General features: G+C 45.8%; 1 protein-coding gene and 1 long non-coding RNA gene across 3 annotated transcripts in view; one reads left to right on the forward strand and one right to left on the reverse strand.

Annotated features, from left to right (window-relative positions):
* Window positions 1-13,917, reverse strand: part of LOC144138975 (nose resistant to fluoxetine protein 6-like) — a 100,771-nt gene that overhangs the window by 36,538 nt on the left and 50,316 nt on the right. The window contains exons 7-8 of the mRNA XM_077671478.1: window positions 13,030-13,209; window positions 10,025-10,118 (exon numbers count right to left, since the gene is read on the reverse strand). Of these exons, the coding sequence (XP_077527604.1) occupies window positions 10,025-10,118; window positions 13,030-13,209 (274 nt within the window). The remainder of the gene's footprint in view (window positions 1-10,024; window positions 10,119-13,029; window positions 13,210-13,917) is intronic.
* Window positions 1,786-6,115, forward strand: LOC144137809 (uncharacterized). 2 transcript variants are annotated; one of them, XR_013315738.1, is made up of 5 exons: window positions 1,786-1,949; window positions 3,206-3,345; window positions 3,532-3,691; window positions 3,779-3,901; window positions 4,384-6,115. It is a non-coding gene; the product is annotated as an uncharacterized LOC144137809 (long non-coding RNA). The 2 variants fall into 2 exon arrangements; XR_013315737.1 differs by having other exon boundaries at window positions 1,786-3,345.

Here is a 13,917-nt window from a genome sequence, read left to right on the forward strand (position 1 = left end):
GCTGTAAAATAGGTACTTAGTTCACGTTATTTATGCCCTGATGCGGTATATACATAGTGTTAACCGACTGTGCCGCATTTTACACTGCACGCAGCATGTCACGCATGTAGTTATATATGCTTTGATGTTCGTTAGCATTTTTCGTCTCGTGCATGCTATTAAGGGCGACTCACTTGATCCAATTCATATGGGACTCACTAATTCATGACGCAAACTCATGAGACTTACTAATTCGAAAGCACCATGTACCGATACAAGAACTTTTACAAATTCACAGAAATGACACTAACGACCCGGTTTGCTTCTTCTAGAAATACAGTAGACCCTCGTTAAGACGAACTTGGTTAAAACGAACGCTGATTAAGAACCACAACATTTTTCTCTTGTAACGTCCACAATGCAATACACCTCCGCTTAAGACGAATTTCGGATAATACGAATACATTTTTACGGTCCCTTCGGGTTCGTCTTAACGGAAGTCTGCTGTATATCATTTCTTTGCAGAGATAAAAAAAAAAAACAAGAAACGCATTTTGGTTTATCCAGTCTTCACTGGAAGGCGCTAGCGGTCTACCATGCGAGAGTTTTATTTCTTTGTTTCAGTAGAGAAGCGACATATGTCTAAAATAAGCAAACTAGGCCGTTGTGAATGTCGGTATGTATTTGTAAAACTATTCGTATCGGTGCACGATGGTTTTTAAGTCCGTTGGTCATGACGTAGTAAGTCCGATAGGAATGCTAACAGGTGAGTCCCTTTTAATTTCCACAAGCAAAAACAAAAGCCTCTTTGCAGGGAGCGGCCTGACTGGGTGAACGGAACTAAACTTGGACAACTAAATATACCACCTGATACCTGCATTATTTTGTATGTATTAATGCTGAAATGACATTGTAATTCCTAATTATGCTGTGCAGTAACGGCAAAAATGCGCAGAGTTAACTTGCTGTTGTTGTGTCTTGTCATAGTAATTGAAGTTCATTGAATGACCCGCCTTCTCCAGCTGCTTCCCCAGTTGCTGTTTTCCTGTAGTATTGGTGTTCAGGAGGGAAAAGGGCTGGGAAACGGGCCGATGTATTATTACTTGCTAATTAGCTGTAAGTAGCTTTATATAACGTGGGTATCTAAGAGCGTCGCAGTATATTTTATTGACTACGGAAAGGCTTGTTGTCAAGAAAAGCAGTAAATGAAGCCACGCCCTTTTGCGTTCATTGTAAACAGTAACGCAGAAATTGTCATCCAAAGTTAAGCTCGGATATCGCACGCACTCACGGCCCTCCGCGAGAAACAACTTTAGCCAGTACTAACGCGCTAACGCGGCTATTATCTGAGCTTTGTTTCGGCCTCAGCGGGCGTAAACGTCCGCTTAGACGCATATGCCCGTTTTCCGAATCAAATATAAGCCATCATGTGTGCCGAGTTTGTATGAGCTCTTATGCGGGCGCATCGCCAAAGCCTCCGCGAGAACGAAAGTTTGCCGAAGCCATGAGGAAAAGACCGCCACTCCAGTAGCGCATTCCATGCGCATGCGTCAGCAGCAGCACGGCAGAGCTGTTTTTGCGTTGATTCACGGTACAGTGGGGCTGCAACGGGTACGACGACGACGGATAAAAATCGGGACTGCGTCAACGCTTTAAACGACAGCAGCGCTCCCATCTTCCAGGATTCCCTCCGCTAATTTTACGGTCTCCCGCATGCAGCGCCACCAGTGGCATTCCCAAGCGGGTTTCTCAATTGCTCGCGCGATGCGCCTGATATTTACTAAAGAAATTCTCGGTCACGCCGTGTCTAAAGTCCTCCCTGTTCTGTGGTCACGCTGCGTTAGCTTAGCGCCGTTAGAACTTAGCAGTTTGATTGGGTTGATTGCGGCGTGCAACTGCGAATTTTTTCATATCCCCGGGCTGTATTTCCTGTTCGACGAAGTGGAGTTTTGCCAGGAGGCGCAAAAAAGGTCAGTGCTGCTTATTTATGTGCTGGTAACGGTTGTTGTTCAGGGACATCCTTGTTAACTGCGTCCAATAAACATACCGCTTCTCTGCCCGTTGTTCGTGTGTCGTCCATGCTTGTGGTCGCGGCGTGTAATATTTTGTGTTGGAGAAACGTTTGCAGCCGTAATTTACCAAAACTTCCGTGTTCGTGGGTCAGAGTCGGCTAGACATTTCTGGCTGCGTACGTTAGCTATTGCTATAAGGAAGTTGCTGGTTTGCGCGTTTCATGATTGGATGTTCTCTTACTGTGTGGCTTTGCTTAGTTGTATATTGACGGTTGCTGTGTATCTCTGCGGTAGCGAATCTTCTCGGGTTAGTCGCTCGCGATAATCGCGCGTGCACACGTGTACAACTTCCAAGCAAGTTTGTCGGAGCGTCCGTCCTTGCGTGGTAATTGCGTGGTAATGAAAACTTGCGCGGTAATTGCGGCGTTGTGTTAGTCTGCTGAGTAGAATGCATTTACTGTGCTTACCAGACCGGGAGTCTTCGACCTTGCCCGTTGCGCGCAAGGTAGACGCTATTTCGAGTTGTGTTGATGTGCTTTCAAGGCGTCATCTTACGTTTATCTGTTCCATGTTTCATGTTTATGTTCCATGTTTCTTCCAATTCCTTTGACCAATTGAGATGATCTATTTTACATTGCCTGAAGTGTAGAGAAATGGAAGGGACAGTTGTTGTCTTAGCAGTACCGCAGTAACAAACGTTTCTTTTGTAGAGGGGAAGAAATGTGGAAACACGCAGCGGGTATATAGAAAGTGTTCTGCCGTTTCTATGCTGTTAATGTCAGTGGTAACTTGAGACTTCAGGATAAATATCCAATATCCATAATTAGTGGTTGCTACTTCACGAACCGCGTTGGAAATAAGCCACTCTTGCATTTTTATGCCGTCAATGTCGGTGGTAACCCGAGAGTTGAAATAATTTCCGACAACGCTCAGGTGATAAGTTCTTGCATCACTATGTGCACCCAACATTAACCCATTTCTGTGATTCCTTGAACTTAGAAAATATACTGCGAAAGCAGATTGCTACATTCTGTATTCGATCTGTATAACCTGTCCAGATGCAGACTATGGGTGACTGTGGAGACATTTGTCTCTACACTGGTAGTTTGCGACAATTGTTTTCCTTTGTCTGAAGAACAGAAATTAAAACGAATTATTTCCATTCCTTACATATACCTCTGAAATCATGGCTGTGGCATTCACTGTGGCTGAAGACATCTTCTGCACGCCGAGGCGTCGTCGTGACAAGTGTGGCAGATTATGAATACATTGTGGAAGTCAAAGCCACGAAAGAGTGCCTCTTGAGTGTTGCGTATCATACAGACGTTCACCACTCCGCATGGAGCAATGACAGGTAAGCCTAAAAATGTTCAAATATTTTTATATTTAAAATTGTTTCGCCTGAAAACGTTACCAGGGCTTGTGCTGCAAAAGAAATTTTAGCACAACTAATCAGGCATTGTACGAGATCTTGTAGTACTCCCATAGAGGGAAGCGTAAATTTATGCTTCGATATTTTTATACTGTTTTTATTTTCTAGGAAATAGGGTGGACCGGGACTTAAAACAATGGAACAAGGAATGCATACTGTCATTTTCCTGGTTCTTGAAGGCGTGTGTTCAGCGTTCTTGAAGGTGTGTGTTCACAAAAAGGAAACACATGAAAGCCGTTGTACGGGATGAAATCATTGCATTCTACAAGTAAGTACGCACTCCCAGTTCTGGAACTTTGATGGTCCCTTTTTAGGTAGTTGCAATATACGTAATGGCTTCGGAACACCATTTCAGTGACAACTTGACCTGTAGGTGAAAACGACAGTAAGAGCTTTTGGGAACACGTTGGCAAAACTTTCCTGGAAATGCACTCCGAGGAGGCCCTGCCAGGAACGCCTGCATCTTAATTTAAGTTGGGTAAGTTGGCATTTTATTTTTGTGGGACTCAATTTATGGTAGTGTTTATTGAAGTTGGCATTTTATTTTTGCGGGACTGAATTTGTGGTAGTTTTCTTTGTAGCAAAATCTTACTGTTAAAAATAAATCGTGAACTCCAATATTGGGAAATACCTTCACATTCAGCCTGTTTCGGATGCTGCAACATGTGGACAAAAAAACTTATTTTGCATTCAAGTTTTGCAAACATTTTGCTTTCACATTGAGAGTTGCTTCTGTGATAATACGGCGCCACGGCCACGCCCAGTGCGGTTGCTTTCCAGAATTAGAGAACGGCTATTGACAGTCTGTGCTAATATTTTTGTACATTGTTAGCAGCATTTCCAGAAAAGAAACCAAGAAATCGCTGATATTTCAATCAATTACCGCTAAAAGGGGTATCCTAAGCAACTTACTCATTTAAAGCCATCGTCTAACAAAATTTTCTTGTTCCTTCATTAAAGGTACATGACGTGGTCCAGTTATTCTCGAAGTCCAGTTATTTTGAGAGAAGACAATGGCAGCGTAAATATTGTCTGCAAGAAACACGTCATGGATTTTCCGCCTCCGTTGTCACATCAAGATGTGGTCATCCTCGCCGTATATTTCATCTTAATCTCCTGAAACTTAGGCGACTTTGGAGAGTTCTGTGGACTTTTGCAGATAGTTCTTGGCCATTTAACAGTGGCCTGGTGTCATTTAAGTTCAAAGCTCTGTTGAAAGACTTGATGTGGTCACTCTACTTGGGGTTTTAAATTAGACGTTGAAGCCTATTCAGAAAGATATGTCGTGGTTCAAATGATTGGTAGATGCAAGCGGCATGTCAATTGCAAAAGTGAAGTCGTGCTTTCCTTTGCAATTGTTCATTATTGGCACAAAGCGCGGGCTGCCTTTGCAGCTACTCTGTTACTCTGTTACAGTTAATGGCACTGCACTGTAACGTTTTTATTATTCAAGTGCAGCTCAAAAATTTTTTCCATTACAGTACTGCTGTTGATGGATGCAAACGTAGTAATTATTTACACAGACGGTTTGGGGCTTTATTAATCAATTTTTTTACTGTACCTTAGCTGACACCTAAGCCCTAGAAGAATGCGAAATATACATATTTGGCTTGAAAAAGTTGTTTACTTTGGACTAAGTAGCATTTCTTACTTGTTAGAGGCAGTGCTTTGGTCACAAGCATACTGACGTCATGATAGTAGGGTTTGTGTAGCACGCAACTGTGGATTTTACCTCAGATAAATGTTCCGGCTGGAAAAATGCTTCCAAGTTCGCTTGGTAAAATTGGTCACCTGTATGTTTCAACGCTACCTGGCTTGGTTATTTGGGATGTCTGAATTGTTCTTGAGGGAATTAATAACGTTTTTAGAGTTAGGCGGCTTGTTAAATTTTAAAATGCGTAACATGCTCCGAGCTATCTGGTTTGTAAAATTTTGTTTCACACTGGGTGCTATGAGCTTTTTTTTATATAAGTTATTTTAAATAGCTACAAATTGTCGGCGAAGCAACGCGGCTTCAGTGAAAGGCTTTTTCAGGGCGCGTATATAGTCGGTTTTGGCTACAGTTAGCTTGATATTACAGTTAGCTTGATATTGATATATGGTGTATGTTTTAGTTTTGCAATAGTGCCACATGCTTCCGGTAAGTTTTTCTGTGCAAATGTTATATTGTTAGTATTGGCTCCGGTGTTCTTTTCCTACACTCTTGCAGGTCTTGTGATACTCCAACCCTGTATGGCTTGTATTTTTGGCTTTTCCTTACAATTTAATAGCAAACTGCATATTTTGGAACCGGGATGCGTAAACATGGTATGGCAAGCGCTGTGGGTACTTCCGCATTTGCGGTACCTGATTTCATACATGTGATAAAACAGCATATTTTATGCTCACTGTTGTGTAATGCTTTTTGAGTTAGTGCGAGGGTAGATGTACAAGTCTGTTTGTGACGCGGTTGCGGTTAAAGCCATCTTTATGACCCATGTTTTTTTAGCAAAAAAGAATGGTAAATATTAGCGATTGATTGATTGATTGATTGATAAATCTTTATTTGCGAGCCTGAGGCGCAGATGTTAGGAAAATGCCACTTAGATTGTTTTGGCCACTTGATATCGTTTTGGTATTTGATCCTGTACGCTGGTCATTTTCTGCCCAAGTGGAAACAGATATGTCTCCGTATCTCCAATCTACGCAATAATACGAGCGAATAAATTTTGCTTAGTGTTTTGAAAAGCATTGTATGAGTGCTAATAGTTGGTTTGGTATGTATTTTAATGCGAGTCTTGTTTCTTTTACATGCAGCCAAAACCCAGAACAGGATGCGGCGGATGAAGCCAAAGTCTCTGTGTGCCGCTCCAGGTATCTCAGACCAACTTTTATATAGAACTGTGCTCCGATAGGCAACTGTTGGGAACTGTCAGGGACCACAATGCTGCGGCGGTTTCTGTTTTCGAATTGTTGGTATCACTGTGGGCCATATGTCAAGGCTGCGTTAGAATGGTGCTTGCGGTTTCCTTCTGATACCAATGCATCCGCCAGCCTGGCAAATGACCTCAGTTTATACCAACAGAAAAGCAGATATATTGGAAAAGTGGAGTCCCATAGACAGCTTCTCAACTTCTATCGGAACACCGTTTTATTTAAACAGCTGGTGAAGGTATCTGGAACGGCGCACCGGATAAATCCATAATCATTTTACGTGGATCAGTGTTCCAGTAACTTACACTACCCGTTTATTTGGAACAGTGATCCGTGTACTTTTATTTGGAACGCCGATCCAGATAATTTAGCTGCAAAAATATGTGGTGCACTGTTCCACTTACATTTTCAGGGTATGTGGAACACGGTTCAATTATATAAGTGGAACTTTTTTGCAAAAAGTTCCAGTTACTAAGTGGATCTTATGTGGATCCAGATTAAGAGTGTAGGCACACCTGCGCTCTGGCAGCTCAAGGTCATTTCGACGCGATTCATGACTTTGCGAGACATGGCGCACTGGAGCTGTCCCTCTAAAAAACCCGCTAGCGAAGTTTCATACTGCCGGGAATTTGTACAAGTCAAGCCTAAGAGAACTATGACGCGAATGCATTAGGCCCATTTAGTGAACAAGGCCGGCGTCTGTAGCGGCACTCAAATTTCCATTGGCTGTGACGTGGCTCAGAGTTTTAAAAAAAACAGAACAATAACGACACCGTGGGTATACGAATGGGCAAGCTTGAAAACGGGAGAGCCTCCTCTGATTGAACAGGTCTGACATCAGCACTGTTCGTGCCGAGCTTCGAGCGGAGTAGAGCGCTCTGCGGCGTTCAATTGGACACTCAGCTGAGTTCAATCGCACGTTAATGCTTTTTCAACGACAACTCATAAGGAGTGCTTACATGTCCTTGGTGTTCTGGCGCGCCGCTCTGAAGCGCCCGCTCCTGTAATCGAGCGGACGAAGAGCACATTGGGACTGAGAGAGCAGGAAGGCAGAGGAGGAAAGTGTGGAAAAATTGTGAGGGGGAGGGCGGTATGACGAAGCAGTGAGATATGCCCCCCAGTAGCGTAGCGCTACGAGTTAACCGAGAGAACGAAGAGCCACAAAAGATAGAGCATGTCGGGAAGCGGAGGATGGAAACGGCGAAAGTGTGAGAGGGAGGGCAGTATGCCGAGGCGGTGCGAGACATTCTCCGCGGCAGAGACGCGCAGCGAGATAACGCCAGAGTAGTAGGTGCGGTCGTGCGTTTGCTGATGACGCGATCTCTTCCTGAGACGCAGCAGCTATGCGCCGTCACTGAGAAGACTGCAGTTCGCGCTGCGCTCAAGTTTTGCATTAGGGAGCATCGTAATCGTCATCCATTGTTTATTTATTTATTTATCTATTTATTTATTTACGGTACCTTACAGTATGGGGTGAGGGTTAGATTGCTGTGATAACACACATTCGGAAAACGAGAGAAAAAAGCACACAAGCACACAAGAAAACGGACACTGTAAGTGTAATTAATCATCACGAAAATGTTAACAAAACTGGCTACATGTCTCCATGTTTAGCGTATAATCAAACCGGCACTGTAGCCAGAACATTTTTTCGGGCTTACTCGCTACCATTTCGTGAAGCGGAGTATGGCTAAGACCATGGACCCCTGCACTTGTTCCCCACGGTTTGTGGAGGAGGTCACCGACCGATTTGACTTGGGAGTTGATGAATAAAACATACCCCCCCCCCCGACCCCTCCCTTGTCCTCGCGACCAAAGTGCCTTTGGTAGCGAAGACAAGGCGTCTGGGAGGAATGTGGTTATTATTTACAAGCGTTATGCGTGTACGTTGGCCGATAAAAGCGCGCTGTTATTCGTGCGAAAGAGGATCAGAGGTATTGGCCCTGTGCATGCACTCGCGGGAACAGTTCCCGCCGAGACAGCCGCTTCAGTTTTACGCTTAATACAAACTGAAACGCACGCACGTCAATTATGAAAATGGCTAACAGTTGAGACATGGAAGCTACGGTTAACTATAAAAGTGGAGATGAACGTTGGTTGTGTTGATAGTAGCAAGTATGGACGTTAAGGGTTCGGGAGGGTGACCAAAATGGTGGGCTGAGCGTGTCATATGCTGGTGGGCTTCCCAACAACGATGTTTTAGCTTCGTTGGGTTGCCCACATTTCCCGGTCAAAACGTGATTGACCGAGGCTCAGTCCAAAGGAACGCACGAAACTGCTGCTGGTCACAAGTTGGGACATTACGCAGCATTATGGCCTTTCCCGGCCCGGCTCCCACCTTAAAGCATAGACAGCCTTTTCAATGGCGTCGACTGACGACGAACACATTCCCGCATCCTGCATTATGTCGCCCGCACTTCCCCACGCGATACTGCCACTCGTGCACGTGGGGCGGCGCGCCTTGCGCTTCCCTCCACCACGGAAAAGGGGCGCCTACCCTGCAACTGCGTCCCTGCCCCCTACCCCGCTACGCTGCTCAGCTCTGACCCACAAGTGCAAGAACTGTGTGATCCAGCTGGTCGAACCAATACAACCTCCTTGGGTCGAACTCACCGCAAGGGCCCACGGGCTTCTGGCCGTCGACTAGGGGACTGCAGTGTGCCGGTGCTCCCAGCCGGCGCCTCTTTCCATTCAGCCTTGGGTTAATGAAGTTCTTAGCCCCACCACTGCCAGCCAGCGGTGTCCGCGTGACTGGCGGAGGGAGCGGCCGAGTCGCGTTCGACGCCACACTAGTAGCCGCGTTTACATGAATGCGACAGAATGCGATAGCAGCGCGTCAGATTTCCTAGCGCATCACGAGTAATGCGATGCGCTCGCGTTTACATGTAGCGCATTACCCCTGGTGCGATGGTGGCGCCATACGGTGTCGCACATCGAAGGTAAAGCAGCGTTTCTGGCGCTTCCAAAGCTTCCGGCACGGCTGGTTCTGTTCTTTTTTCACGACTCGCATTTTCTGGCGTCTTACACTCGATTTAGACGTTTTTAAATGCAAAGCTGCGTTTGCAGGGCTTACTTTTCTTGTCGACATAATTTCTAATGCGATTCGCTCGCGTTTACATGCACTTCGAAAGTCGACTTACGCGTCTCAATCCACCCCGGTCTGGCGCATTAATGCGACGTGCTTTCCTAGCGCATTAGCCGCGTTTACATGGACGCGATGCGCTAGAAAATTGATGCGATGCGATGCGATGCGCCACTTGTCGCATTCATGTAAACGCGGCTACTCTCCTGGCTCCCCCGCGCTGCCGCTGCACCGCGCCCGCCTCTCCCCCTCCCCGCAGGAAGGACTCATTATCTCCACCCTTTTCCGGGCCTCGGTTGCTGGCGCGCTGGCTTACTTACTCAATTACATACTTGATCACTCACTCACTCGCTTGCTTACTTTCTGTTGTCGCTGGCGTATTCTACGTTCATGCATTTGCCAGCCATTCCAGCCTTCACACTAACCAGGTACCATCTAAAACAGCGCATCACCCTGTCTTGAAGCCGGGGCCAAGGGCTGCAACACACTGACGACTCTGACGTTACCACGCGGTGGTTACCTAGAGTTCGATTACGACCGGCGCCGAGTTTCCCATTTTTTGGTCTCAGACCCGTTGCATACTCTTCTAGAAGGTCTTGTACGCACCTCAAGAAGAAGAAGGTGTCCACGCTTATGAATCCGCTGGTAAGGATTACGTATTTCCAATGGTCGGCGTAAATCCAATTGTTTGCAAGGCGCGCTGCAATAGATAGACGGAGGTGTCGCCCTTGTCAGCGCATAAACTCTGCATGGTTACAGTCTTGTGTTATCTAAAAATAAAAACAGACAGTTTGAGAAAACTGCGTGCTGCATAAGGCCCTAATATTAATCACAAGTATTTAAGTTTGACCTCAATCGAAGCACAATTAGTAAATATAGAGCATAGAAAGCAAACTTAAAATGCAATAAATAAACGCAAACTATTTCCTTGCTCATTTTTTTGCATGGAGACTGTAACATGCGGTCTTATCTTACTCGAAAGCTCGACACAGACATGCTAATAGCACCAAATACGTTTTACCCGTTATTTGATGCATAAGGTACAATTGTTGATCAAAAATATTCAAATTTTACCTGATTGAAAGCAAGATTCCTAAATATAAAGATGGGGGCATATTTAACAAGTTTAAAATGCGTACAATAAGGTGAAAACTGTGTTTTTACTCTTATTTTTTTGGAAGCCAAGCAACGACCAATTATACGCACCTTAAAGGGACACTGAAGTGATATGTAAACATTGCGGGATTACTAGCGCAAATTGTAGTCCGGAGTCCCCAGGCCATGTTTCGACCAGTCTGGGCGCGTTTACGCGATTTTATTTAGTAGAAAAATTAATTCGAAAATGCTGTCCTCCTCTCTTTACGCTCGCCCATTTTCTGTGGCGTTTTCGTGTGACGTCGAGAGGAGCCGAGCTCGCAATTGGCTGCGCTACTGCACGGCTCCCCGGCCTTCAGGCAGAGTCAGTCGGCCCAGCGTTTCGTCCGCCGGCCGCCGACGGGTCGTCGCAATTCGTTCGCTCAGTTGAAACGAAGCCAGGACACGTTTGTGAATGGAATAATCTGCCATTCTTTACTTGGTTAGTTTGTACACTGCTTCTAGCTCCAAGTCAAGGTCGCTTCACACAAGCGCTGCACAAGCGCACATGCGACGCTAGCTTCGCTGACTGGTAAGCCAGTAGGAAAATATAAGGCTTCTTGAAGGCGGGAGAAGAGTCAGCAAAGTCAATATAGGCACTAAGGAAATAAAATCAACTGATATTTTTACCGTACAGCGTAAAACTAGGGTGCGGGAAGCACTTTTTTGCGCTGGGCGAACAAGCACAGCGGTCAGCAGCACGACTACGCATCTGCGAACGCTTTTCCGTATACGAAATGCAATTGCTAGACGTGAGCTATTGTGGAAACTCGGGAGACGCTTACTGCACGAGCGCAATACAACAAATAGTCACCTAAGCTGCTTGAAATGCAAAAACTAAATAAAAAGTGGAAACTGGTTGTACAATATATACCCTATATTACCAAGGCCCGGCCGATCCGGCTTCGTGGCCGAGTGTGCTGAGGCGTTATGTTGTTCTCCGCGAATGTTTTGCAAGTCACGAGTTCGGATCCCCGCGGGTACGTGCTTCTTTTTTTTTGTAAGTTAACTTTTTCGTTTTTTGCCGATGTTTTCTATATTGAGTTGACCTTTTTTTGGGCCGCAGCGTTCATGGCTCCACGAACTAGTTCACAAAACGTGCGCAGGCTGGCACTGGCGCGCTAGCGAGTTCTCGTTGGCGTGCTGTTGCCATAAGCACCGACTGCTTGCAGGCAGTGGGCACAGGCCAGAATGAACAGACCCTTGGCCTGGTGCGAACACGCTTTTTGCGATACAGGCATGAGGGAGGCAAGCTCCAAATATGGGGAAAAGCGCATGACATTTGGGCGTCTGCGGGTACGCGGAGGGCGTTCATGCACTGCGTAGGTCTCGGCTAGTGAATGCTACGATTCCAAGCCGTCCTGGGAGGCTTATCTTTATGCATTTTTACAGCTGACAACATGGCGGAAGCGCGGTACGATGATTACTGAGTTATTGAGAATGCCCATCCAACAACACCACCGGTTGTATTTTACAGAACCGAAACCGAAACCGAAACTTGTTTGGTTGCTCACCTTGGGCATCGTCCAATCACGGTGCCCGCTCCTCCTAACGTCACAGCTTTAGTTGGTGCGGCCGCTGCAAACCGCGCATGGGAGTTTTTCTTCTTTCGCGCTTTGTAAAATAATTACCGATTTGTCAACCGGATAAACGATGAAAAGTGTGCTAATTTGAGCCAGTCTACGCAGTGCAAGCAAAAACGGGAGCTTGACAAATTCACTTCAGTGTCCCTTTAAAGTATCGTCATGGTTGTTTCCAAGTAACTAACGCGAAATCAAGGACCGTCGATGCGCTCTTTGGGCCTCCTCACAAAGCCTTATTGACAAAGGTCATTCCAAGAAATTAAGCACTCCAAATTGCTCGGTAATTTGGCCACAGCAGACAAAAGCGAATAGCAATACCCCGAAAATCAGCAAGAGTATAGAGTTGAACCACCGCGCACAGCTAAACATGTTTTCGTGTCCCGCATAAGTGACTTCACCTGTGGAATTCGTGCCGTCATCTCGTCGCGCGACCCATACAAAATTGACTGCCGCCTCAACGTTGACGTCACGAGCGCAGAGTAAAGCACGCACCTGTAACGTAATCTGGTGCATGTGTTAACTAGGCCCTAAGCTACTGAAACAATATTTCGGATTCACCGCCTTAGTGTAGGTATGACAATTCATTATGTAAAAAAATAAAATGTTCAGTTTCCGTTCTCTTGGTGCGAAAATTCACGAGCGCTTTGTGCGAGAGTTTATAAAACGGTTGTATATGCCACACATACCATGCAGTTATTTGTTCAGCGATGAGTATAAAAAGTAAGATGGCGAGGAGGCCCTGCACTCAAATGCAGTCTAAAGAACCAAGTGATGAACGCTCACTCTCCGCGTCTTTGATACGATAATGGCTGAGCGATTGCCGGAGTTGTTTGCAAGGCTAAGTCCGCCTCATAAAACAGTAAACATACTATAGTACTACTACTACTCACGTACACCACACTTCCGACGGTGAACCGTAGCAGTGTCCTAGGACTACCCAGACGATGCTTAGAAAGCGCATTCCATGCAAAAACCTGTAGCGGTAGCCCTCGGAGAACTTGTCAGCGGCCACATGTAGCAGCGTCCTCGTGTTGGACACCAGGGAGAACGACGTCGCAGCACAAAGCAGGATGCCTTGAAAGAGACAGGAGTGCAGGCCAAATAAAAGCCGGCCCATCTCCACTAACATGAAACCTGGGGAGGGGTGAAGCATGCAGTGTATAAGGGTATTCTTGGCGCCTTGGCGTTTTTTGCCACGGAGATGAAACCGTTGGCGGGTAGAGGTATACAGTTTAGCTTTAAAAGTCTTGTGTCCTTGAAGCATCACGCGTTTGGTGCGAAGCGTGGGAAAACGAGTGCCCCCGTGTGTTCTTCTAGTACATGTATTTGCCCACGGAGATGAAATGGTCTAGCGCAAGGCGTTGGAAAAATAATGTCCCAGTGTTCTAGTAGTGTGACTACATGATACGAGATTCTACGACGATGACAGGAGACACCGGCATCCCGAGCTTCTAAGGGGCTTAGCGCATAATATACTATGTCAACTACGATCCCGGATGTAGCATTGCCCACTGCGCGGTGTTATAATAATACTGTTTATGGTGGCGCGTTCACCAATAAAAAAATTTTCTATTTATTTAAGAGTGCTCCATGAGCTACCAATCTCCTGGGAATTTATTTGCACCCCTGATGTTTTGCTGCTGTTATGAACCACGCTTCATAAACAATTATTAATACGAAAGTAACATTGCAGAAGTTCTTGCTAGTCTCATGGATGCGATTCTCCGCGAAGATCCTGAATTGGCTATAGAAAGCGACGTTATGTGAAATATTTTAACAGCG

Source organism: Haemaphysalis longicornis, unplaced genomic scaffold, assembly GCF_048455015.1.
Source record: "Haemaphysalis longicornis isolate Haplotype H1 unplaced genomic scaffold, Haemaphysalis longicornis Haplotype H1 scaffold_5, whole genome shotgun sequence".
Taxonomy (NCBI): Eukaryota; Metazoa; Arthropoda; class Arachnida; order Ixodida; family Ixodidae; genus Haemaphysalis; species Haemaphysalis longicornis.